Raw genomic sequence first — 23,087 nt, 5'->3', positions numbered from 1 at the left:
AACTAGCACCCCTGTTTAGCTTTCTCATTTCCTGTCTTATTTTGTTGAGCATGTGTTTGTATAGGAATTTCTTTTACTTATGTATTAATCACATTATTTTATTGTATAATGCCTTGGTGCCACTGGATTTTAACATGTCTGACACCCATACTGTAAGACAAATGGTGGAGGTGTTGTAAGGAAGTGTGAAGGGAGTGTGAACCTTAATGTGTGAAACAGCTGTGTACTGCCTTTTGTTCCTGAAGAAGGTATTTAACTGAGAGCCATGCTAGGCTCAGTGAGACTCTGCTGACCTGCCCCGCGGTCATGTAGGCTCTCCACAAGCTTGGTTTTCTGTTCTTTGTGTGTTTGGATTAAAGAATGTTAGCTACCGCTCACCGCTCGTCTGCAGGCTTTATTTAAATGGAAAACCTCCACAACATGTTCCATGTGTGCATTGTCTTGGGTTTTGCTTCCTTTGTTCCTTTGTTTTCCTTTACTCCAAAGTGACCTTATCTCCGTCTCTGACAGTAAAGGAAAGAGAAAGATCTACTGAGAATATGCCAGAGAAGTAGAAATGTCACCATTACTTTTCAGAGTGCAGATTAACAGAGGTGTGGACTCGAGTCACATGACTTGGACTCGAGTCAGACTCGAGTCATTAATTTTATGACTTTAGACTTGACTTGAAAAAATGTTCTAAGACTTGTGACTTGACTTGGACTTTTACACCAATGACTTGGGACTTGAATTGGACTTGAACCGGTTTACTTGAAAAGACTTGATATTTTACCCCAAATATAAAATTTAACATGCATATTATATAGAGATTGAAAATGTGACGTCATTCACGGGTAGAACCGCAAAGGATTCTGGGAACTCGTGGCAAGCGGTACTAGCGCACACAGACTTTCAATTGAAATCAGTCACACAGCGATAAAAAGAAACACAAAAATGTCAAGAAGCCGTTGTATTATTAACTGCAATAGCCGGTCGCATGACAGCCACGGGAAGCCGACGGGTAAAGAGATCGGTTGTTATCAGATTACGTCGTTGAAGAGAAATTGTTCAAGCCATGTTTCCGAAGTAACAAAGAGCCACGGATGGCCTGGATTGCAGCCATTCAAAGACCAAATATAACGTCCCAGAACACTCCAGCTCACAGGTTAGTCTGCTCCAAGCATTTACACGAAGGTCAGTGTTTTTTAGTAGTTAATACGTCATTTTTCATAAAATAATTGGTGATATAGGTTACAAGCAAGTCTGGCGCTGAACAGAAATTGTCGCGCTATGCTCCTTTGTTTATTGTGCATAAATAGTGAATTGTCCTGACACAATATTGCGTTTCGCCTCTGTTATTATGGTACATTGACAAAAACATATACTTTTATTCACAGGATAAAACAGGTTTTTTGTATCACTAATTGCCCAGTACGATTACAGCATACAGTATTATTGTCACTGCTACATTTCTGTGATGCTACCAGAAATTATTTCCACTACTAATTAATTACCATTGAGCTCAAAGGTCCTATTAATAAACGGTTAACGAATGTGTATTTATGACGACGATTTGTGAGACTGGTAAACTTATGATACGTACGATGGTCTTTACTTTCTACACGGTGCATTTCAAGGTCCTGCACCCATCCGTCGGTAAACTGTACCTGGGCTTGTTGCAGTGACCGGAAGTTACTAAACTTCATGAGTGTATGCACTCACTCCAAGAACCGTATGATTATAAATATGCATATAAATATGCTACGATGAGATAGCTGACTTCATCTAACTAGCAAATGTTGTCCAGGCTACGTTGGTGATGCAGTTTTTTTTTTAATGTGTATGATATTTTTGTCATGCGATTTTAAAGCCGGTCCTACAAGCGCATCCAAGAATAACATGCAGCTTATCTCAGAACTGTCGGTGAAAATTATTCTTGGAGCTAGGTTTAATTGAGCTGCATTTTAAAGAGGTGCAATTTCACAATTTGTGTATATTTTCTAAGTTCACTATTTTGTCATGTGTTGAGAAAAACACAGATTTAAAAATTACATGGTCTAATATTTACATTTAGCATATAACTGCAACATGCTTTTTTTCGTTTTTTTGAATGACTCGAAAGGACTTGAAATTCAAAGTTTCAGACTTGTGACTTGACTCGGACTTTTACACCAGTGACTTGAGACTCGACTCTGACTTGCCTGACATTACTTGAGACTTGACTTGAGACTTGAGGATAAAGACTTGAGACTTACTTGAGACTTGCAAAACAATGACTTGGTCCCACCTCTGCAGATTAATGACATACTTAAGCAGAGAGAGTTTGAATTTGGATGTTTATTTTTTTCATTTTTTGGACTGCAACTATTTTAATTTGCTTTGCTTAAAGAAACATCACTGGCATCTTATTTACATAAAGAACACTCATTTATGAAAAAATAAAATATGAAAAAAAAGTTCTTCATTTTCTATTGTATTGTTTTTTTTAAACCAGTTAGTGTATGTGTCTATTTGGTAGCTTAGTTTCTTGCAATTATTATACAGCACCCCCTTCTGGACAACAGTAATTGTTACAAAAATAAATGAAGCTGGTTGTTACATGGGGAACTTCAGCCTAACATCTTCCATTATACACTCCAGTAGACATAAAACTAATAACAAAACAGTGATGTTGATTGAAAAGTGTGTATCCAAAACAAAAGCCAAACTTTTATTGGGGCAAGGAAAAAACCAACAGGGACCAGATAACAATATCCATCAAACAAAGCTGAATATACAACAGGAAATCTCATAAGCAGACAGACAGTAAGCATCGAACAGAATGAGTGGTTACACCCACAGGAAATGAAAGGGAAACAAACACTGCCGCAACTAATCGATTAAGCAAGTATACACTCCAATAGCAACGTGTGTTTAAATACACAACAGGTAATGAAGGAAGGTAAACTAGATGGGAAAACAAACACTGCTGCGACTAATCAAGGAGGCAAATACAAAGGAAGTGAAATTTATTAGAAAGTGCAGGCAACAAAAATAAAACTGTAAATAAAAGAGAACAATCCAAAAAAGACAGAACAGAAAATATAATAGAAAATATAATATATAAATCTAAATAATATAATATCCAATATAATTCCAAACTGAAAACACTGTTGTTGGGTTTCCTATTGTTGTATTTTGTCTATACACCCTTGTGGTTAAAAAAACACCTAAGGTCCAAAAACGTTTGCAGGTTCAGGGAAAGTTCATTAGTCCTGGTTAAAGTAATATACTTGGGTATGGTTGTGGTCATGACTGTAACTTTACTGAACAACTGTTTTCACTGACTTCACAGATGACAATAAGCTTGTCATGTAATGAAATAAATGTATTTGTTCAATGTTATTGATCTGATCAAGGTCTAAATAATCCAACACTAAACTTTGATCGGAGCAGGTGCTTAAATCTGTTCAACACTGACCTGTGCTGTTATTTACTTTTTTAGGCCACTCTCCAAGTCAGTCAATGGGAAAAACATCCACCGTCCACCTTTTCCACCATGTGTCACTTTGCACTTCAAAATCTCCAACAATTGTTGGATTGGTAAATATGATCAGATGTTGTAAAGGTCACACTAGCTGAGCAGGTAGACTGTGATATCCACACGCCATTGTCATTGTTATATAGTCATTTCACAGTGTATTTGTATTCTTCATATGTGGACACAGAGCAGTTTAATGTCACTGTGTGTGTAGCCTGTGTGTCCTTTAGATATTCTAAACTTGCAGTGGATATTGTCTCCTTTCACTTTAACTCTCATATGTATGTGTCCTGATTTATGATCAATCTCAGGTGTCTTGAACTGAATTTCTTCATTTAGATAAGTTTAAGCCCTTTGTGAAAAAACCTGCTCACCAGAGGGAAGGTTTGTTGTCAGTAGAGAAATGCAACCAACATAATAAAACTTTCTCATTCATTCATGTAAAATTGTGTTTTTCATACAGGTAAAGACATATCCTCCCACTCTGATGCCTGATTCCATTTAATCCTGCTTTTGATGCTTAGAGTAATGAGACACAAATGTTTGAATAATTGTTTATGGAAAAAATGAAACTAAACTTATAAATTACTGCAGTTTTAGAAAATTTACAGGCAAATAGCAAAATAAACACATCTATGTACATCATTTCAAAACTTTGAACAAAAGATAAAATAAAACTGAAAGCCTTTCAAATGTTACAAATTCTGCTCTTTAAGCACTCACACAACTGCTTCCTCCTTTTAAACTGAGCAAACCAATAATTCTTATAGGGACGAAGCTTTTTCACAGAAGCAATGACCTGATGATTAAGTTTCCTTTTTGTTTACTCTATGGTAGCATAGAGGCTGCTGGGATCTGTGGAGGAAGCTTTCACAGTGGAGTAGGTAACTGTCTCATCACTCTCACATTTATCCCGAACCTGGAAGCACACAGACCACAGGATGTTTCACCACATGTAACACAACACAGTGAAAACATCATTTACTAATGCACTGATGAAGCCAGAAACATATCATATGCATTACTTTATTTTCACTGTTAGCCTTGTTGGTGTAGCTGATGGAGATGTAGGAAACACCATCTTCATGATCCGCCTACACAGTAAAGAAAACATGATTACTGCCCTCTGAGATGCAGGAGGATCTACACTGACCCGTCTCTGCCAATGATGTCAAAATTTGTTACCACTTCTTTTGGCTTAGTTTGACAGCAACAGTTCACTTCCCTTCAGTTTGAAATCTATCTCTTGCACAGTCTCATGTTGTAAAGTTAGTTTTATAATGTTGAAGAACAAATGCAAACAGCAGAAGTTGTGAGTTTGACCTTATTATTTTCTAAATGACTGAAGGATTTGAAGTCAAGCCTGAATAAATATATGCATTACATCAGTGCAACTTCCAGTTACTTTTGAGTGTTTAAACATCTGCAACAATCATAGATAGATAATGATATAAAACACATAAAATGCAACACAAAAGTCCAACTACCAGTACCATAGGGTCTTTTTTGTGACCAGAAAGGACTTTGCACATAGGCTGAGGTCATTTTTGGAGTTAATAATTATAAAATCAAAGCAAAAATGAATTTTGCACCCTCTTTTTTCTTTTCTTGATCTTTTGCTGCACCAACCACTGCATCACTTCTGATCTAGAATTAAAATGTTTAGTAAAGATTATTTTTAAACTCACATTTTCATTGGCTTGTGTTTTGGTCCCTGAAAAGAAAAGAAAAACAGGATTACACACTTGACCACAGAGAAGATTCAGCTTTAATATTTAATGTGGGATTTTCTCTCACCTCTCTTCAGTACAATCAGTTTCACAGCAAAGATTAAAAGTGCTGCTGAAATAACAGCCACGAGGATGTACGGCCACACCAGAGCTGCACCTGAACACAAATATCTGAAGCTTTTCATTTACTGTTCAATGTCTAAGAGGTAGAAAAGTTGCAAATATGACATGCATGTGACTTAACAAAAAACTATTCAATCATTGCTTTGAACCCCCCCCCCCCCCCCCCAAAAAAAAGAAAAAAAAGAAAAATCACCTGGGTCATCAGTCTGTGATGTTGTTCTTGATGTTCTTGTTGTTAATGATGTTACTGTATCTTCATCATTCAAACAAAAGATCAAATTCAGCTAATTAAAAGTTCTTTCCTCACATCAGTTGAAAGTAATTTTCTCAACCGAATCTCTCCTGGTTTCTTACCTGATGACTGAGGCCTGAAGGTAAAAAGCTGCTCTTTGTTTTCTTCTGTTGTTACGTTACACTTAAAGTCAGAGTTAGATATGTGACTGTATGATGACTTTATAAAAGTAACAGCAGCAGAGCAGGACGACTGTAATGTTTTTAAATTTGAGTAATCTCTATTCAGACCTCCACTGTCATGGATCCACTTCAGTTTGTGTTTACACCGTTCATATGTCCACACAGAGCAGTTTAAAGTCACTTGATCAGTGTTCTTCTGTTCAGTCACTGTTGAAGATTCGAAGAAAAAAGCAAACAAACAAACATTTTAAAAAAAAAATAAATGTAAGGTGTTAGCATATTGTTTAGTTGTTCACAGCTTGTAAATACTGGTGGTCTGGTGTGGTGTGGTGTAAATACTCACTGATGACATCAGACAGATAAACCACAGCATCTGGACCTTGCTGTTTCCCTGGATTGCCTCTAAACTGTCTGCAGGTGTAACGACCAACATCCTCAGCTGTGACCTTCTTTATAACCAGTGAGCATTCTGCTGTAACACTCAGTCTGTCTGATTTGGCCTTTTCTTTGATCTGTCCATGATTAACCAGCTCTACTGCTGGTGTGCTTCTTGATTCAATGAAGAGCCAGTTGATAGCGTTACAGTTGTGATGATTCTTCATCACATTTTCACAAGGCAAAGTGACTTTATCTCCATCTCTGACAGTGAAGGAGAGTGAAAGATCTCCACTTAGTGTTCCTGAGAACACGACAAAGAATCAAAAAGGTAACACTGCATGTCAGAGCACAGATAATTTTGCACAGTTATGCACACATGTATGCATTTGTATCTTTTTCATTTTCACTAGTGCACTGAGCTGGAAATGTTTTTAAATCTTTCTCTTATACACATGTTGGATGTATCCTTACCAACTGAAGCACAGGTACAGCAATAAAAACACTTTAAGCTAAATCGATTTAACCATCATTTCTCATAGTCTCTCTTTTCTCATTTTCTTCTTGAGCTTCTGAAAAATAAGTGTATCAGCTTCCCTGTTATTAGTGAGGTAATACATTCATAGAACTCAGAATCTGCTGAGATGATAATAATAATAATGTCCTCAGTGTAAACTTTTGTAATCTCATTTATAAACGTATCTGTATTCCTACCTGTTAATTGAAGCATTAGTATCACTGATAAAAGCATGTGAATCCATCTGAATTCAGCTTCTCGGTATTTCTCCTTCCTGTTTCTCACAGTAATGACAGTCGCAGACTTTAAAGTTGTGCTCCCTGTGGCGGTTCCTGTGGTTGTTATCTCACTATCTCACGCTAACTGTTCAGGAAGTCCTTTCTCTGACAATTTCTGTTGTTTATAAAATGGCTGGGGAACGAAACAATATTAAAGAGGTCAAAGGTCACTGCAGGCCATCAAACTCTGTAAAACTAAAACGAGCACGTAGAGCAGACAGCCGAAAGTTGCTCAGTGACTTATGATAATCCCACTGTCCGTTTGTGAAGGTAAGATTACGTCTTCTTGCTCTGATACTTGTTGGTCCCTCACTGTGTCTGTGAAGTGTTGTTTTTCTGAGAAGTGAAGGGGCAGAGTTGGTGAGAATGTAGAAGAGTTACCGTCAGAAACAGACGCTTCACACACTAAATGTCCTTTAGACATTTAAACTAAGTGTAACAGCAAACTGTTCTCACAGCTGAGGGTGTTGGTTATTACACTTTCAGAAAGTTCAACATATTGTTTTTTTTTTTTGTGGCTCATGCCTATGTTGTTAATAGTAAACATTTCAATCATATAATTTTCAGCTCAGACTGTCTCATTAAAACACAAACTGGAAGATTACTGTAAATTTCATTCTCTCTTTTTTTATTCGTGACTGAAAGTAAGGCCAACAGGGTAGAAACATTAATCTGCATAGATGTGCAGAGGCAACAAACTCACAGGCTCAACTGTTGTCACTTCATTGGTACATCATTTCTTCCTCATTACATCTTATTTAAGTGTCTCTTTCTGAGAACTGAAGGGGAAGTGCTTTGGTGCAAATGTGGATACGACAGCCCCAGCATAACTCTGCAGGTTTTAACCTCTAATTGTCATGTACTGGCTGTGTGGAGGCAGGAGAAGACCCAAACGCAAAACTCACAGAGACTGGAACTGAACTCAAAAATGCTGCTTTATTGCAGAAGTGCAAAGTAACAGAACAAAACCAGGAATATAAACTAAAGCCCAAGGGAACAGAAAGCCACACAGGTTCGGGGAAGAGACATTGACGACGCAACACTGACCTGATGGAGACACGCACATAAATACACAGAGGGTTAACGAGGGAAGTGGGAGCACACGGGGAACACAGCTGACACAGATAATCATAACGAGACAGGGCAGGAGTGAACACAACATGACGCATACTGACGAGAGACTGTCAAAGTAAAACAGGAAGTACACAGAGGTACAGACAGGAGGAGAGAGAGAGCACAGGGAGAACACAGACATAACGGGCTGGGGAAAACATGGAATAAAACACAAGGAGAGACGAGGGCTCACAGATACACACAGGAGGTAACCAAATAAGGAACATCTTAACTAAATAACCTAGGAACCAAGGCATCAATAGGGAACAAAATACAAAACACACAAAAACTTAGAATACTGGGCCAACATGGCCCAGGACCATGACACTAATGACGACCAGACACAGGTCAAAAAACCACAGAGTGTCTTTTAGATATTTTAAAGCTGCAGAAGATGAATGATTCTTTATGTTTAAACATTTCAGTATCCAATCATGCTTTTTAGGGGAAAAGTTTACTACAAGTGGGACATGCAAAGTATAAATTATCACCTTCTATTCCAGTTTACAAGAGATTTATTTTCAGTAGAGCAATGCAATCCACAGAATGAAATGTTCACACTCCCCAATGAAAGCCTTGACATGAGATAGGATAGGATACACAAAGCTGCCACATAAACACTGCAGACAGTCCAAATGAGTTGTTTCAGATATCACAGATATGTTTTTATTCATGCTTCCTCTAACTTCCTCAGAGGTCACTTGTCCTTGTATAGATGGAGATAAGCTTTTGGGCAGTGCTTTGAGTCTTTAAGTTATTCCTTTAAATATGTTATGTAATAGGATTATCATTTGGTTACCTTAAGTTTAGTTTATGTTTTACTTAAGTCATCTGTGTTAGTCTGTCATGTTTCTTGTCTTCTTGTTCATATTGGGACTTCCCATTACAAATTAGCTGATAGGCAAGATGGCGCCGGTGTGCATGGCTGACCGTCTGCGACCTCAACTGCGCTTCGGCGTAGTACTCTTTGTTATTTTATCCTTGGTTTTATGTTCTATAGGCGATTGTACGCTAATAACTTATGATAGAGACACGCTCCTGAATCTTCGGTTCTCCTGTCCTCAACGTCTGGACAGTTATGGGGCTATGGGTGGTGCCACTCCTCTGCCGCCTGTCTCCTCCACCAGAACGACCTACTTACCTTTTCCCTTTCTGCATAGGAAACGCTTCAGGAAACGGGGTAGAAGGAGTGGTGCCCGCGTTCGCGTCAAGGCTTATATTAGAGCCATGGCTATGGATTACCCTTCTGCAAGTCGTGAGCTGTCACGATTTATCTTCTACTCCAGGAGCTGCTTTGCGGCTAAATTGTTAAGTCATCGCTGGATATGCCCTGTTGGCCCTCATACCTATCCTACCTGCCCAGTGGCCTATCACTCTGCTCGGTCTTGGATTACACCGCCTGGCCGCGGTGTTCAACACAGCAATCTAAACACCCTGCGACGGGCTACCGCTAATGACCTAGCTCCTCGGACTCGGATGGCTTTATTTAATGTTAGGTCTCTTTCAAATAAGGCCTTTCTCTTAAATGACTTTTTCCTTACCACGGGACTGGATGTTCTATTTCTGACGGAGACATGGACTTCTCCGGGTGAGTTTATCCCCTTTTCTGAGCTTCTCCCTCCTGACTGTGCCTTCTTTAGCTCACCAAGGCTCACTGGTAGAGGTGGTGGCCTAGCCTCGGTTTTTAAAAACAAACATGAAGCACGGCTGCTACCCTCCCCAACCTATTCTAGCTTTGAAGCCCAGTTATTGGAATTGACTGCCCCTCGGACTACTCTGTGTGTTGTGGTTTATCGTCCGCCTAAATACCACAAGATGTTTATTTCTGAATTTGCTGACTTCTTGGGATCCATTCTTTTTAAATATGGTTCTGTTATTATTTCTGGTGATTTTAACATTCATGTCTGTTGTATGGATGACAAATTGGCCAACGATTTTCTAGCACTAACTGCTTCTTTTAATCTTACCCAATGGGTGAATGAGCCTACCCATGTTAAGGGCCACACCCTTGATTTGGTTTTTTCATACGATGTGGATATATGTATTAAGGAAATTAGAAACACTGGACTTTCCGACCATTCTCCGGTTATTTTCGATCTTGACCTTGGCAACACCGGATCACGCTTTGAGGCTCCTCTTTGTCCTACGCGTACTGTGAATGCCGATACTCTGTTGAAATTTTCTAATTCTTTTGTGAACTTTTCATTTACTACGTCAGACTGTCTTACCCCACATACGCTTGAGAATTTCGCCAATACTCTATTAACTACATGTTCCTCTATCCTTGACATTGTAGCACCGATCAGAATGAAACGCCCCAGAACCTACTCACAATGTTGGTTAAATGATTCTGTTCGTGCCTTACGACGTATGTGTCGACGGGATGAGAGGAGGTGGAGGAAGGATAATCTCCAGTCATCATATGACACTTTATGCGTTAGCCGCTCGAAGTTTCAATCAGCTGCCAGAATGGCTAAAGCTGCTTTCCTATCTAAAATTATCACCACAAATGGAAACAACCCTCGAATTTTATTCAAAATTTTCAACTCTGTGGTAAACCCCTGCCCCTTTATGCCTCTGCCATGCTCCCCGGGCCTTTGTGAAAAATTTTCAAGTTATTTTTTGGATAAAGTCGCATCTCTTAAATCTACCCTCCCTTTGGTGACCGACCGTATGCCCACCCCCAATTGTTCCACTACTTTTTGTCAATTTGAACCCGTTTCTCTCTCTACTCTGAAGCATCTAATTGAGAAACTCAATAATACTAATCTTGTACATGATGTTCTTCCATCCCGTATAGTCAAGGATTGTTTTAGTACAATTGGACCTTGTATTTTGTCCATATTGAACTCCTCCTTGCTGTCCGGCTATGTACCATCAGCTCTTAAACATGCCATAATCCAACCTGTTCTAAAAAAAAGTAATCTTGATCAAAATGATTATGCCAATTATAGGCCGATTTCCAAACTTCCCTTTGTGGCTAAAATTCTTGAGAAGGTAGTTCTGCTTCAACTTCAGACCTACCTGGATGAGAATAACATTAATGATAAATATCAATCGGCCTTTAAACAACACCATAGCACTGAATCAGCACTGCTTCGAGTTTTTAACGACCTTTTACTAATGGCTGACAATGGACGCCCCTCTGTCCTAGTGCTATTGGATCTTTCATCGGCATTTGATATGGTTGACCATAACATACTATTGGCGAGACTAGAGCACACTGTAGGCATCAAGGGCACCGCCTTGGATTGGTTTAAATCTTACCTCTCCGATCGGCTCTCTTCGGTTCACTTGGCTACCTCCTCCTCCTCCGCTGTACCTGTTTGCTGTGGTGTTCCCCAGGGATCTGTGCTAGGCCCTACCCTGTTCTCACTGTATATGCTTCCTTTAAGTGTCATTTTGGAGAAATACCACATTGCCTTTCACTATTATGCTGATGACATCCAGATCTATTTTGAGCTGAATGATGATCTAGCTATGTCCGTGAGTAACTTTCGAGAGTGCATGTGCGAGGTCAAGCAATGGCTTCTGGCAAATTTTCTTATCCTTAACGATAAGAAAACTGAAATTATGATCTTTGGCAGTGACGCTCTTCGTGCCAAACTTCATGATGCTTTTGGTTTTCTCACCAGTTCTTTCCCTGACACTGTTAGGAATCTGGGTGTGCTACTTGACAGCTCATTTAAACTTGACAAACAAGTATCTGCTGTCGTTAGATCTAGTTTCTACCAACTTCGCCTTATTTCCAGGGCCAAACATTACATCCCGCACAATGACTTGGAAAAGCTTATCCATGCCTTTGTTACGTCACGACTAGATTACTGTAATTCACTTTATTATGGTCTCCACTCTACCCTTTTACATAGATTACAGACAGTCCAGAATGCCGCTGCACGCATTCTAACTAAAACTAGGAAGTTTGCTCACATCACTCCCGTCCTTGCTGATCTGCACTGGTTGCCTGTGAAATTTCGTATTCAATTTAAAATTCTGTTGTTTACTTTTAAAATTACTAATAACACAGGGCCAAGTTATCTTAAGGAACTCTTAAATTCATATCTTCCTACGAGGGCCTTAAGATCCTCCTCACAGTCATTGTTGGTTCAGCCCAGATCTCGCTTGAAGTCTAGAGGTGATCGAGCGTTCGCTCTAGCTGCACCTGAGCTGTGGAACAGTCTCCCGATTGGCATCCGGGCGTCTGATTCTATTCAATCTTTTAAATCACGGCTTAAAACATATCTGTTTGAACTTGCTTTTCCTACCAGTTAATTTCTCGCCTTGCTTCTAGTGTGTTGTTCTAATGTTCTAATGTGTCTGGTTGTTTTGCGTTGTCCTGTGCTGTCAATGTTTTCCATCACTGTGTTTGATGGTTCAGCTTTACAGCTTTACTCTGCTATAGCTCTGTGCTATAGTTTATTCTTATTAGTGGTTTTTACCTGTGAACATAATCTCACACTTATATGACTCTGACGTTATAGTCTTAATTATTTTATTATTTTATTGTTGCGTTGCCTATGTCCTCTATCACTGTGTATGATGGTACAGTTCTCTTTGCTACAGCTGTGTGCTATTGACTGTTCCTATTAGTGGTTTTTACCTGTGAACATAATCCCACACCTATATGATTCTGATGTTTTAGTGTAAATCATTTTATTGTTTTATTGTTTCATGTAAAGCACTTTGGCATGCCCCGGGCTTTTAATGTGCTCTATAAATAAAGATTGTTGTTGTTGTTGTTGTTGTCAAGCTTGTGTTGCCATGTCTGGATTCCACTCTGTTTCTTGTTTTACTGTGAAAGTCCCTGTCCTATGTGCAGTGTTCCTTGTCTCGTTAGGTCTGATTTGTCCCAGCTGTGTTCCCACCTGTTCCACATCCCCTCATTATCTCTGTGTGTACTGAAGTCCTCTGTCCTACTTTGTTCAGTGTCAGGTTGTCTTTTGTCCTTTGCACCACCATGTTCCATCTATCATGTGTCACGTATCACGTATCCACGTCATGTTTTGGGTTTTTTATGTTTATCTTTAATTTCCCCAGTTTAGGTTATTGTTTAGCATCACCTCTGCCTTTTGTTTTGCAATGTCTTACCAGCCTTAATAAACGTCTCGCTTTCTGTTAAGCTTGAGTTTTGTTTTAGAGTGTCTGCGCTTGGGTTTACCTCCTTTATTCACACAGTCAGCTTTGCAGCCTGACTGTGACAGGCAGGTCTCAAAGTTGTGGCTGAATGGCATATTTAAATGTACTTTAAAGTCAAATAGAGAAGCTAACAGGATAGGGCAAAAATCCAATCCAAATTTACATTTGTAGTCATGAAAGCACAAACCGGTCACAGGATGCTGGGAAGGGTTGTCAAAGAGTTCAAAGGAGAGAAATGAACGAAGATAGGGTGTACTTATGGAACTGGGACAGGTAGAAGTGGTTGTTCTTAAAATAACATGAGAGTTAAAGACTGGAAACAAGACACCAAAAGTGACTGAAGTGAGAGATGCAAAATAGACTTTCTGCTTAGAATTTTTATTTATTTTAAAGATTGCATTATGTTCAAATCCATTAAAGATAACAGTGTGTGTGATTACATCATCATCAATCAAAACTCATTTGAGCGCAGACCAGATTCGACCACATACAAATGACTTTGTATCCAGGCTCAGGCTCATAAAACTAAGCTCAAAACTCTAAACTAACTTTCTGCAGCTGAGAAAGAAAGAAATGAAAAATGGCTTTGAAATCTATTACCCAAGTGCCAACAGGAGTGTTTTGGAAATAATAGTGAGAGCATGTTTTTCAAATTCAGAAATGATCAGCAAATGCAGATGTAAAAGAAAAATATTTGTATGTGTATTTCTTTTTACAACAACCATGCTGTACAGGAGGCTTCTGCAGAAAGAGAAAACAACATGTCAAACGTGTTTCTATTTTTGTGGTCCAGAAAACCACCAAAAGCTACCCCTGCCTGCTGAAAACTGATGAAAAACAATGTACACCTCCAAAAAACACAGTACAAGGAGAAAGAGCTTTTTACCGCTGATGCAGGCAGGTATTTTAGAAAAGTCACTGTGGTTCTAAAAAGATCATATCAAGATTTCAAATTGTTGTCCAAACTGTGACTAAGGCAAAAACAACGATTCCCTTTTTAAAAGCTTCTGCTCCTCGTGCAAATATAAAGCTTGTTGATGTGCTGATCAGTGAGATCTGATAGAAGCTGGAGGGTTGGTCAAACTACTTCAGTAGACTGGACTTTTTCATTGTTCACCATCTTTACACACCTGTAAAATACAAAATCATAAACCCGTGCTTCTTCAGAGCTTCATGTCTGGTTTATCAACCCTTCTTGCTTATGTGTGAACATTCTCACCAGCTCTTGTCCAGATGTTGATGACCACAACAGCTGCTATAAGTGCTGCTAAACCCAGAGGCACTATGATGAGCCTGTACCAGCATGAGCCTGGAGACAGAGCATGAAAAGCATGAAAATAATATTTTAAATGTCATTTTCTGATTGTTTTTGTTTTTTAATGTAGATGAATACAGAGGAAAAAAAACATGTATCTGAAATTAAAACATTTCATTCTAAAATAAAATATTGAAAAAAAAAAGCTGAATATTGTTGATTACCTTGTAATTTTGTTGAATCATCCATGATTTCCAGCTCTTTTGTTGTGTTTCCAGTTGTAGTTTCTGATTTTATTGTTGTTGCAGTATTTGATTTCTCACCTGAATAAAATTCAGTGGACCTTTCATTAGGAAACTAAATTCAGTCAGTTAAAGCTTCAGATCAATAAAATGAGCGGATATTTTAGGTAATTAGTCAGATTAATGCAAAGTTATTTTGAAAAGTTCTTCAGAATCTCTCCTGGTTTCTTACCTGATGACTGAGTGCTGAAGGTAAAAAGCTGCTCTTTGTTATCTTCTGTTGTTACGCTACAGTTAAAGTCATAAGTTGATATATGAGTGATGCATCATTCAGAAAAGTCACAGCAGCAGAGCAGGAAGACTCCGATGTTTTTAAATTTGAGTAATCTCTATCCAGAGCTTCACTGATATGGATCCACTTCACTTTGTGTTTGCACCGTCCATATGTCCACACAGAGCAGTTTAAAGTCACCTCATCAGTTTTCTTCTGTTCAGTCACTGGTGAAGATGAAATGCAAGTGAAAGACCAAATAAGAATAAGTTTCCTTTTTTTCAAAATGTAACTTGTCAGCATGTTGTTCTAACAGGATGGTTTGAGCTCAAAATATAGTGTTGCAAATACTCACTACTAACAACAGACAGATAAACCACAGCATCTGGACCTTGCGGTCTCCCTGGATTGCCTCTAAACTGTCTGCAGGTGTACTGACCAACATCCTCAGCTGTGACCTTCTTTATAACCAGTGAGCATTCTGCTGTAACACTCAGTCTGTCTGATTTGGCTTTTTCTTTGATTTGTCCAAGATAAACCAGCTCTACTGCTGGTGTGCCTCTTGAATCAGTGAAGAGCCAGACAGTAGTGTCACAGTTGTGATGATTGTTGATGAGATTTACACAAGGCAAAGTGACTTTATCTCCATCTCTGACAGTGAAGGAGAGCAAAAGATCTCCACTATTTACTCCTGAGAACATGACAGAATCAAAAATGTTAACACTACATTTTTCAAGAGTGCATCAAACTCAGTTTTCATTGTTCACAGAAACACAACAGCTTTGTGTGCTAAATAAAAATGATATTACTAAAATTAAAAAGAGTTAGTTTTCAAATCCTAAGATGATGTACAGTGTAAAAATCATCCTTACCTCCAAACTGAAGCATGAGTACAAAGAACAGAAACATTTCTATCCATCTAAATGTAACCATCGTGTCTCTCAGTCTCTCCTTTCTTCTCAGGCTTCTAAAGCATAAGCGTGTCTTCTTCCTGTAGTTTTCGATCTATGACTTCCTCATTATGACTTTCAGCTTTCTTTCTCACATTTCTGCCATTATTCTTACACAACCAGACTGTCACAGCTTTCATGTTCCTCATTTATTAACAGCCAGTTGTTGTTAAAGTGACTCCTAAAATTAATCTCTTAGATAGTTAAGTAAGGTTTGGTTGTCCTGTCCACTTTACTTTATTTACTTCTGCAATATGAGAAACTGAATCATAATGCTCAGAGTTTACGCACACCGCCAAACCAAAAGGGCTCGTATCAGACGCCACAGATACAATTGCAATGAGAAGCAGCACACACTTTGAAAACCATGTTTTTTCTTTTCCTTGTGTGGTGGAATAACAGTTTTCCTGCTGCGTCGAGTAGAGGGAGTAGCAGGAAATGCACCTTGAGTGGGTGAAACCCCTCTCTCCCATTTGTCCAATCGAAAAGTTTACAGAGACGAACAAATCATAAATCCCAAAGAGATGATTTTCACAAAGCACAGGGATTTAGAGGAGTGTTAATCACAGGATGTTTTCCATTGTGATTCTATATTGTTGAATACGGAATAATTAACTAATTCAGCTTTGAAACACACACTCAAACAGTTCTGAGATATAGATGTTTAAATGACTGCAAGCAGAAACAGCTGATGTAACATGTGACTTTTATTATGTCTGAGGATGTTAGATTATTTCTTCCACTGCTTCACATTTTGTTATAATGAATATACAGCACCCCCTTCTGGATAAAGGGATTGCTACAGTAATAAATTCTGAACTTTGTCAAACTGGAGACAATTTATGGATAAAACATAGTGCAACATTCTGTGTTAGAAATGTAAATGAGCAGTATAATATCCTTTTTGTTAAACATGGAGAACTTAAGCCTATTAGAAACATTTTTACACAATCTGATACAAATAACAGGTTAAAAAGGGCCTGAGCGCAACCATAACCAGTGTAACGTAAGAAAGCTTGTATGAGCTGTAGCTGTTTCGTCAACACGTGTCTCTCACTGGTTTGTTAACGGCAGCATAGAGGCTGCTGGGATCACTGGAGGGTGCAGCAGAAGTGATGTGACTTTTCATGGTGATGTAGGTCACTGTGTCATCATCTTCATCATCATCATCTTGACCTACAACCTGAAAGTTAATACACAAAAAACAAAATAATTAAGACCATAATAATGTAGGGTAAGGCAGATATGATAATAGTATTATAATCTTAATATTTATTCTTAACACTCAGATATCAACATTTACCTTGCTCTTTCATGGGAATTTTTATTGTTATTAACTGACATCACCTGAATAACCAACAGGACAGCTTACCTGAGCTTTACTGGTGGTGTTGTTAGTGTAGCTGATGGAGGAATAGGGAACAGCGTATTCAGATTCAGCCTGCACAGATACGACAACATAGAGACTGCTCAGTAATGCTTAGATTCAACATATGGGAGAACAAATACAAGTGGTGAGTAGGGATGGGTACCGGTGTCCGGTGCCATAAACGGTAGTAACCAGACCGAAAAGCAGCGCACATTTCGGTGCTTTATTTCGGTGCTTTTTTTTCCTGAGCTGTGATACACTTCTAGCCAATCATTTTACGTTTCCGAGGATAGTAGGCGGGCCCAGGTACGTACATTCTTTTAGAGCAGAGCTACAGATTAAAAATGTCCAAGGCGAAGCGGTCAAAAGTCTGGCTGTACTTCACAGCAAAATATGCAAACTCAGCAGCAACAAGTGCTTTAAGCTGATACTGGGATACTGTCAAAGGAAGTAACACATCAAATCCGATGAAATACCTGGCGACGCATAGCGTTTTTTTTTTTAAAAGGCCAGAAATGCGCTGTATTTGATAGCTTGCTGCTAGACCTCACACCGAGCACATCTACTGCGGGTGTGGTGCCTGTTATCAGACCCGGAGTTAGCAACATCCCCCAAAAACACGAAGAGTAGAGTCCTGGCCCCTAGCACTGCCAGTGTAGCAGAAATGATGAGGATGATGATGGCAGCAGCAGCAGCCGTTCGTCTCTGCGTGAGTAGCTTAATGTTGTTCGTGTATAATTTATGTTGAGTAGGCTCACCACGTTATTAAATTAATGCATGTAAGGTGAACTAGCAAACACCATCGTAGCTACATGCGGCTGTCTTCTTGTTTGATGGCAGATACTCCCTTCACTCTGGCCAAAAAGGCTAAAATGACCAAAGAAAAAGAGGGAAACGGCTAAACATGAGAGGTTTTTGGATAAAGTTTGTGTTTTTTCCATTGTTTAAGCACTGCTTCCAGCCAAGAGTGATACCATATATGCCCCATAGCTGCAGAAAAGGCTAACATTGTTATCTTTTTACAAAAAACAGCTGAACATGAGAGGTTTTTGGACCAATTTTGTGTTCTCCATTCTTTAAGCACTGGTTTGAGCACCGTTTGAGCACCGGCACCGTTTCAAAAGTACCGATTTGGCACCGGTATCGGATAAAACCTAAACGATACCCATCCCTAGTGGTGAGTAAGTATTTGAGCTCACAGAGTCCTGAATGGTTCCTGGAGCAGACAGAGTCACTGCAGGGTTTAAACTGAGTTCCTGGAACAAATAAAACAGACAAAGAAGCCTCATAAACACAGCAGACTATAATCACATCAGTAAGAAAGACTGATTACTCGTATATAGCATGAAAGTGTTATAACTCACAGCATTTTCATTCATCTGTGATTTGTGTCCTGAAAAAGAGAAAAATCAATTCAAGCTTTTAGAATGAAAGTCCATCCTGGTTTCTGCAGTCTCCCTGGTGATGAAAGCTCAGTCTTGTGAAAGCTCTCACCTTTAACTCTCTTCCATATGATGCCTATGAAAGCACTCATTATGAGTACTGTTAACCCCAGCGCTACAACAATAAACTTCCACACACCTGAAGAAAAAGAAAAACATTAAACACATTATGTCTGCAGGTTCTTGTCTTTTTAAAATCCTGATGTATAAAAATCAAATGTGTTTTAGGTTGTATAAAATTACTCGGTTAAGATCATTGTATTTGCTTAAAATGACCAACAAAGAAATATTGTTCTGGTTATAATGTTATTTCACTGACAGAAATGTTTTTTAAAAAATAAGCTTTTTTATAAACTGGAACAGAAAATGAACAGCAGCCTCATTAAGCTGACTTCCCCTTTTCCTTCTTTCCATTAATACATCTCCACAGGATGTTTTCTTTTACAGCTTATTTTTGGGAACTTGCTGAAGTGAAGTAAGTGTATCGTGTATAAGAATCCAACGCTGACTGTTGGTAGGAGCGGGCTTCTGAAGTCTGTTAAATTGTGCTTCTTTTGCAGTGCTTTTCTACTTTACCTGACTTCAAAGCGCTTTATACAACTCGCCTTATTCACCCAATCATACAAGCACTTTTTCTATGATCATATCCCCCAAAAAAGTTCTTTGTTTGTTTATAACAGGATGAAGTTATTGTAAGGACTGAAATGTTTACGTATCCCTTCTCTGACCAGAAGATTGACTGAAGATAAACTCCTGCACGTTTCCACCATGTGCTACTTGGCACTTCAACATCTCAGAGTTCTTGGATGTGTAAATATGATCAGATGTTGCAAAGGTCACACTGCAGGCAGACTGTGACATCCTCAGGTCTTTGTTACCATAGAGCCACTTCACAGTGTATTTACATTCTTTATATGTGGACACAGAGCACTTCAATGTCACTGTGTCATCATCCTTATATTCAGTTACTGTTAAAAAAGAGAGAACAAGAATAACATTTACAGTAATCATCACTGTAGTTATAGTTATTGTAATGTTTCAGTTTGATGTTCTAATAATCTGAAAACATTATGATGGAAATACTCACGGTTAACAACAGACAGCTCAGCTACAGAGTCTGAACCTTCTTTTTGTCCTGATTTGTTGAACCTTCTGCAGGTGTACTGACCAACATCCTCAGCTGTGAGCTTCTTTATAACCAGAGAACATTTTGCTGTAACACTCAGTCTGTCTGATTTATTTTCAGCCTCTTGGTGAATCTTCCCGTTTTCAAACAGTGTTACTACGGCTCTATTTGACTGACTTAAGAGCCAGGTAGTTCTGTCACATTTATCTTGATCATCTGTCACATTTTCACATGACAAAGTGACCTCACCTTCATCCCTGATAATAAACTCAGAGTAGTCAGCTGCTGCTGCTGTGAAGAAAAGAATAAAATCAATAATGTCAACAAACTAAGCTTTTGTAATCTCATTTATAAACGTTTAAATATTCTTACCTGACAATTGAAGCATTAGTATCACTGATGAAAACATTTGAATCCACCTGAATTCAGCCATTCTCCGTCTTTCTCCTTCCTGTTTCTCACATTAAAAATTAATCTCTGAAATAGTCCTTCTTGTAGAGATGCTGTGTCCACTTCCTGTGATTTATGCTAATATTATGCTGATATAGAGGGCCAGGTGAAGAGGACAACTATCTGCTGTTGATGTCCAAGCTGTAACAGATAAGATGTTTTCTTTCTTGCTCTAACACGTGTTGGTTCCTCATTGCATTTCTGAAATAGTTTTTCCTCTGAGAAGCAAAAGGGAAGTCTTTTAGTAGGAATGTGAGTACATCAGCAGCAGAATTTTTAGCACTTAATGATGACCAAAAAGAGAAACACAGATCGTTTCCACACTCAGTGTCCTTTAGATATTTTAAAGCTGCAGGAGACCATCTGTATTCACTTTGGACTGTAATATATAAAAAGATCATTTGTGTGGATTCTCAGGACTGTTTGATGAAATGTAACTTAAAAGGTATATAGACAAGCTAATGGGACAAACCTTTCACTGGAACAGCTGGTACAACATGTGACTTTTATTATATTACTTTCACTGCAGATTAAACATCTTCACTGCTACACCAGTCTGTTAAAATGTGGGCTATATGCTTTCAAATCATGGCTGGATAAACGTTCTCAAACACTCTTTAATGTTTTTGTTAATTTATATGCTTTTAAAAATATAACAATATTTTTTAATCAAGACAGTTACCATAACAGAGCAGGTAAACTAACTCTAGCCTCCAAACACGCTAAACGTCACTAATGTCTCACATATGAAAACTCGCTCTCTCTCTTTCTTTCGCTCGCCCGCTGTCCGTTGCGGGTGTCACCCCTAAAAACTTCCCCTTTTCCCTAAACAACCAAATGTCACATGTTGCCTTATCATTTTTTTTGATTGGCTGACATGGTAAACTGGTATATAGCTTGAACTCCGCACTTTCGACCCAAGTTGAAATGGAGACTCTGACGTGCTGCATCTTGTAGCTGTGTCCTCTTAAACTGGTCATGTGATTTTGACGCGTCCCGCGACCCCAGAGGGTTAAATTAGTTAAAATGAATTCACAGATGCAGAATTTGTTCTACAATTCATCATTTAAGTAGAATCCTTTATTTCAATGTGTGTGGCTCTTGTGGTCCTCCATACTTTACACCCATAATGGTAATAGGCAGTGGCGAGAACATAACTGCTAGCGACCATTTCAAATATCGTTAAAAAGAGTAAGTTACTTTGACCATTTTTAACGTAAGTTAAATACAAAAAATTCCCACTAAAACTCAAATTAAATGATGCCACAGTAAATAGCCCACAAAATGAAGATTTCCGTTGAACAGTAGTGCCTTTTATCCGTATGTTAAAAACCGGATAATTCTTTTAGGAAAAAACAACAACAAAACAACGTTAAATAAAGCTTACATTTCAAGCACTTACAGATTAATTCCTAAAGGCAAATTTAATATCGAAACAGCTGGTATTTCAGTGCTCTAATGGAAACTTGTTCATGTCACATAACATTGACATCCACTTCTTAACCCTCTTTATAAAAAGTACACACAATCTTTAAACCCTTGTTTAATATAATCACTCACCACTGTAGACGGTAGATTTTTCACTACATACAAGCTTAACTGAGAAGCTGAAGCGCAGTCGATGATCTTTTAGGGAGCGGAGTCAGATTGATGTACTGTTAACGTGGGGATGTGTCGTGAGGAGGTGCCGTTCACACGTCTGGAGTTTTTCTTTCTTTATCCTGAGTCAAGATTGTTCTACTTTAAGAGAGATGAGTGGATAACTGAATGGGAGACAGAAAGCCCGTCATCAGTTGCCTTTAAGGCTAGCTTCACATATAGCAACAGCAAATGGATGCTCTAATTCCCCTGCACAATGTTGCTGAAGTCAATAAAAATGGCAACAAGGCAAATTAATCACTGTGGAAAAAAAGAAAGACAAATTTATACTGTTATTGGAACAAACTATGGAAAATAAAAACATTTAATGGCAGATTATTATTGCTTTTACTTACACTTATTAATCTACTCATCTGTTTACTGAGATTATATTTTGGCCTTTATAATGGTTTGGATGTCAATACCAAACATTTAGAATCAGAAAAATCAAATGAAATCTTACAAGTTTTTTCTGCTAATTTTTATTTCCCAATGTATTATTTTTTGCCAGATAAACCTTGTTCCTTTCCTCCTTCTTTTATTAGGTACACTTCCTTTTTCTTCATGCTTGCTTCTTTCTTGACGCACATGCAACACAGCTGAGCCTGAACTGTTATGCTCGTACGAAACAGACAGGCAGCGCTTATGGTGACAATTCTAGAGTCTATTAGGGTCCTTCAACCAACAAAATCCCATGTGAAGTGTGTGAAATGGTAGCTGACATCGCTACTGTTTTCAAAATACAAATATAAAATATGACAAAAATGTAATTCATGAATGGATAAGTTGTCCTAATGTAGTTATCTTAAGCAAACATTGCTTATTTGCTTGAGGCAATGAATTTGCATATATATATATATATATATATATATATATATATATATATATATATATATATATATATATATATATATATATATATATATACACCAATTTTTATTTAAAATAAACAAAACATAACAATAAATGTCATGAACTAGCTGTGTGCTGGTAAGAGAAGACCCAAATGCAGACTCACAGAGGCAAAGAGCAAACTCAAAAAAACACAGCTTTATTTGCTGGCTGGGAGAAACAATACAAAACTACACTGGAAAAATAAACTAAGCACTAGGGATGGGTACCGGTGTCCGGTGCCATGATGGCACTGGTTCTGTCATAA

The 23,087-nt window shown here is 38.4% G+C and overlaps 2 protein-coding genes and 1 pseudogene across 3 annotated transcripts; all 3 read right to left on the bottom strand.

Annotated features, from left to right (window-relative positions):
• Window positions 1–4,283: 4,283 nt before the first annotated feature.
• On the bottom strand, window positions 4,284–6,907 carry LOC146558340 (uncharacterized). The gene is made up of 8 exons (XM_085248182.1): window positions 6,856–6,907; window positions 6,110–6,445; window positions 5,707–5,973; window positions 5,546–5,605; window positions 5,297–5,386; window positions 5,188–5,213; window positions 4,525–4,593; window positions 4,284–4,418 (listed from the first exon to the last, which is right to left on the bottom strand). Exons 1-8 carry the CDS (start codon window positions 6,890–6,892, stop codon window positions 4,323–4,325), a joined length of 981 nt encoding a protein of 326 aa, XP_085104308.1. The 5' UTR covers window positions 6,893–6,907; the 3' UTR covers window positions 4,284–4,322.
• Window positions 6,908–14,323: 7,416 nt separating this feature from the next.
• Window positions 14,324–15,936, bottom strand: LOC146558339 (uncharacterized; annotated as a pseudogene). The gene is made up of 5 exons (XR_014888682.1): window positions 15,826–15,936; window positions 15,309–15,644; window positions 14,915–15,180; window positions 14,665–14,763; window positions 14,324–14,494 (listed from the first exon to the last, which is right to left on the bottom strand). The product of XR_014888682.1 is annotated as an uncharacterized LOC146558339 (transcript).
• A 672-nt stretch (window positions 15,937–16,608) lies between these two features.
• Window positions 16,609–20,451, bottom strand: LOC146558338 (uncharacterized). Its single transcript, XM_085247765.1, has 8 exons — window positions 20,213–20,451; window positions 19,802–20,131; window positions 19,443–19,682; window positions 18,767–18,853; window positions 18,637–18,665; window positions 18,472–18,528; window positions 17,276–17,344; window positions 16,609–17,086 (listed from the first exon to the last, which is right to left on the bottom strand). The coding sequence occupies exons 1-8, from the start codon at window positions 20,271–20,273 to the stop codon at window positions 16,943–16,945; spliced, it is 1,017 nt and encodes a 338-aa protein (XP_085103891.1). The 5' UTR covers window positions 20,274–20,451; the 3' UTR covers window positions 16,609–16,942.
• Between the last annotated feature and the right edge of the window lie 2,636 nt (window positions 20,452–23,087).

The sequence above is a fragment of the Mchenga conophoros genome, linkage group LG15 (genome assembly GCF_057382185.1).
Source record: "Mchenga conophoros isolate Kocher_MC1m ecotype Shallow Benthic linkage group LG15, M_conophoros_male_GT1.1, whole genome shotgun sequence".
Lineage (NCBI taxonomy): Eukaryota > Metazoa > Chordata > Actinopteri > Cichliformes > Cichlidae > Mchenga > Mchenga conophoros.
The sequence above is the reverse complement of the archived record's forward strand: the minus strand, read 5'-3'. Positions and strand labels throughout refer to the sequence as shown.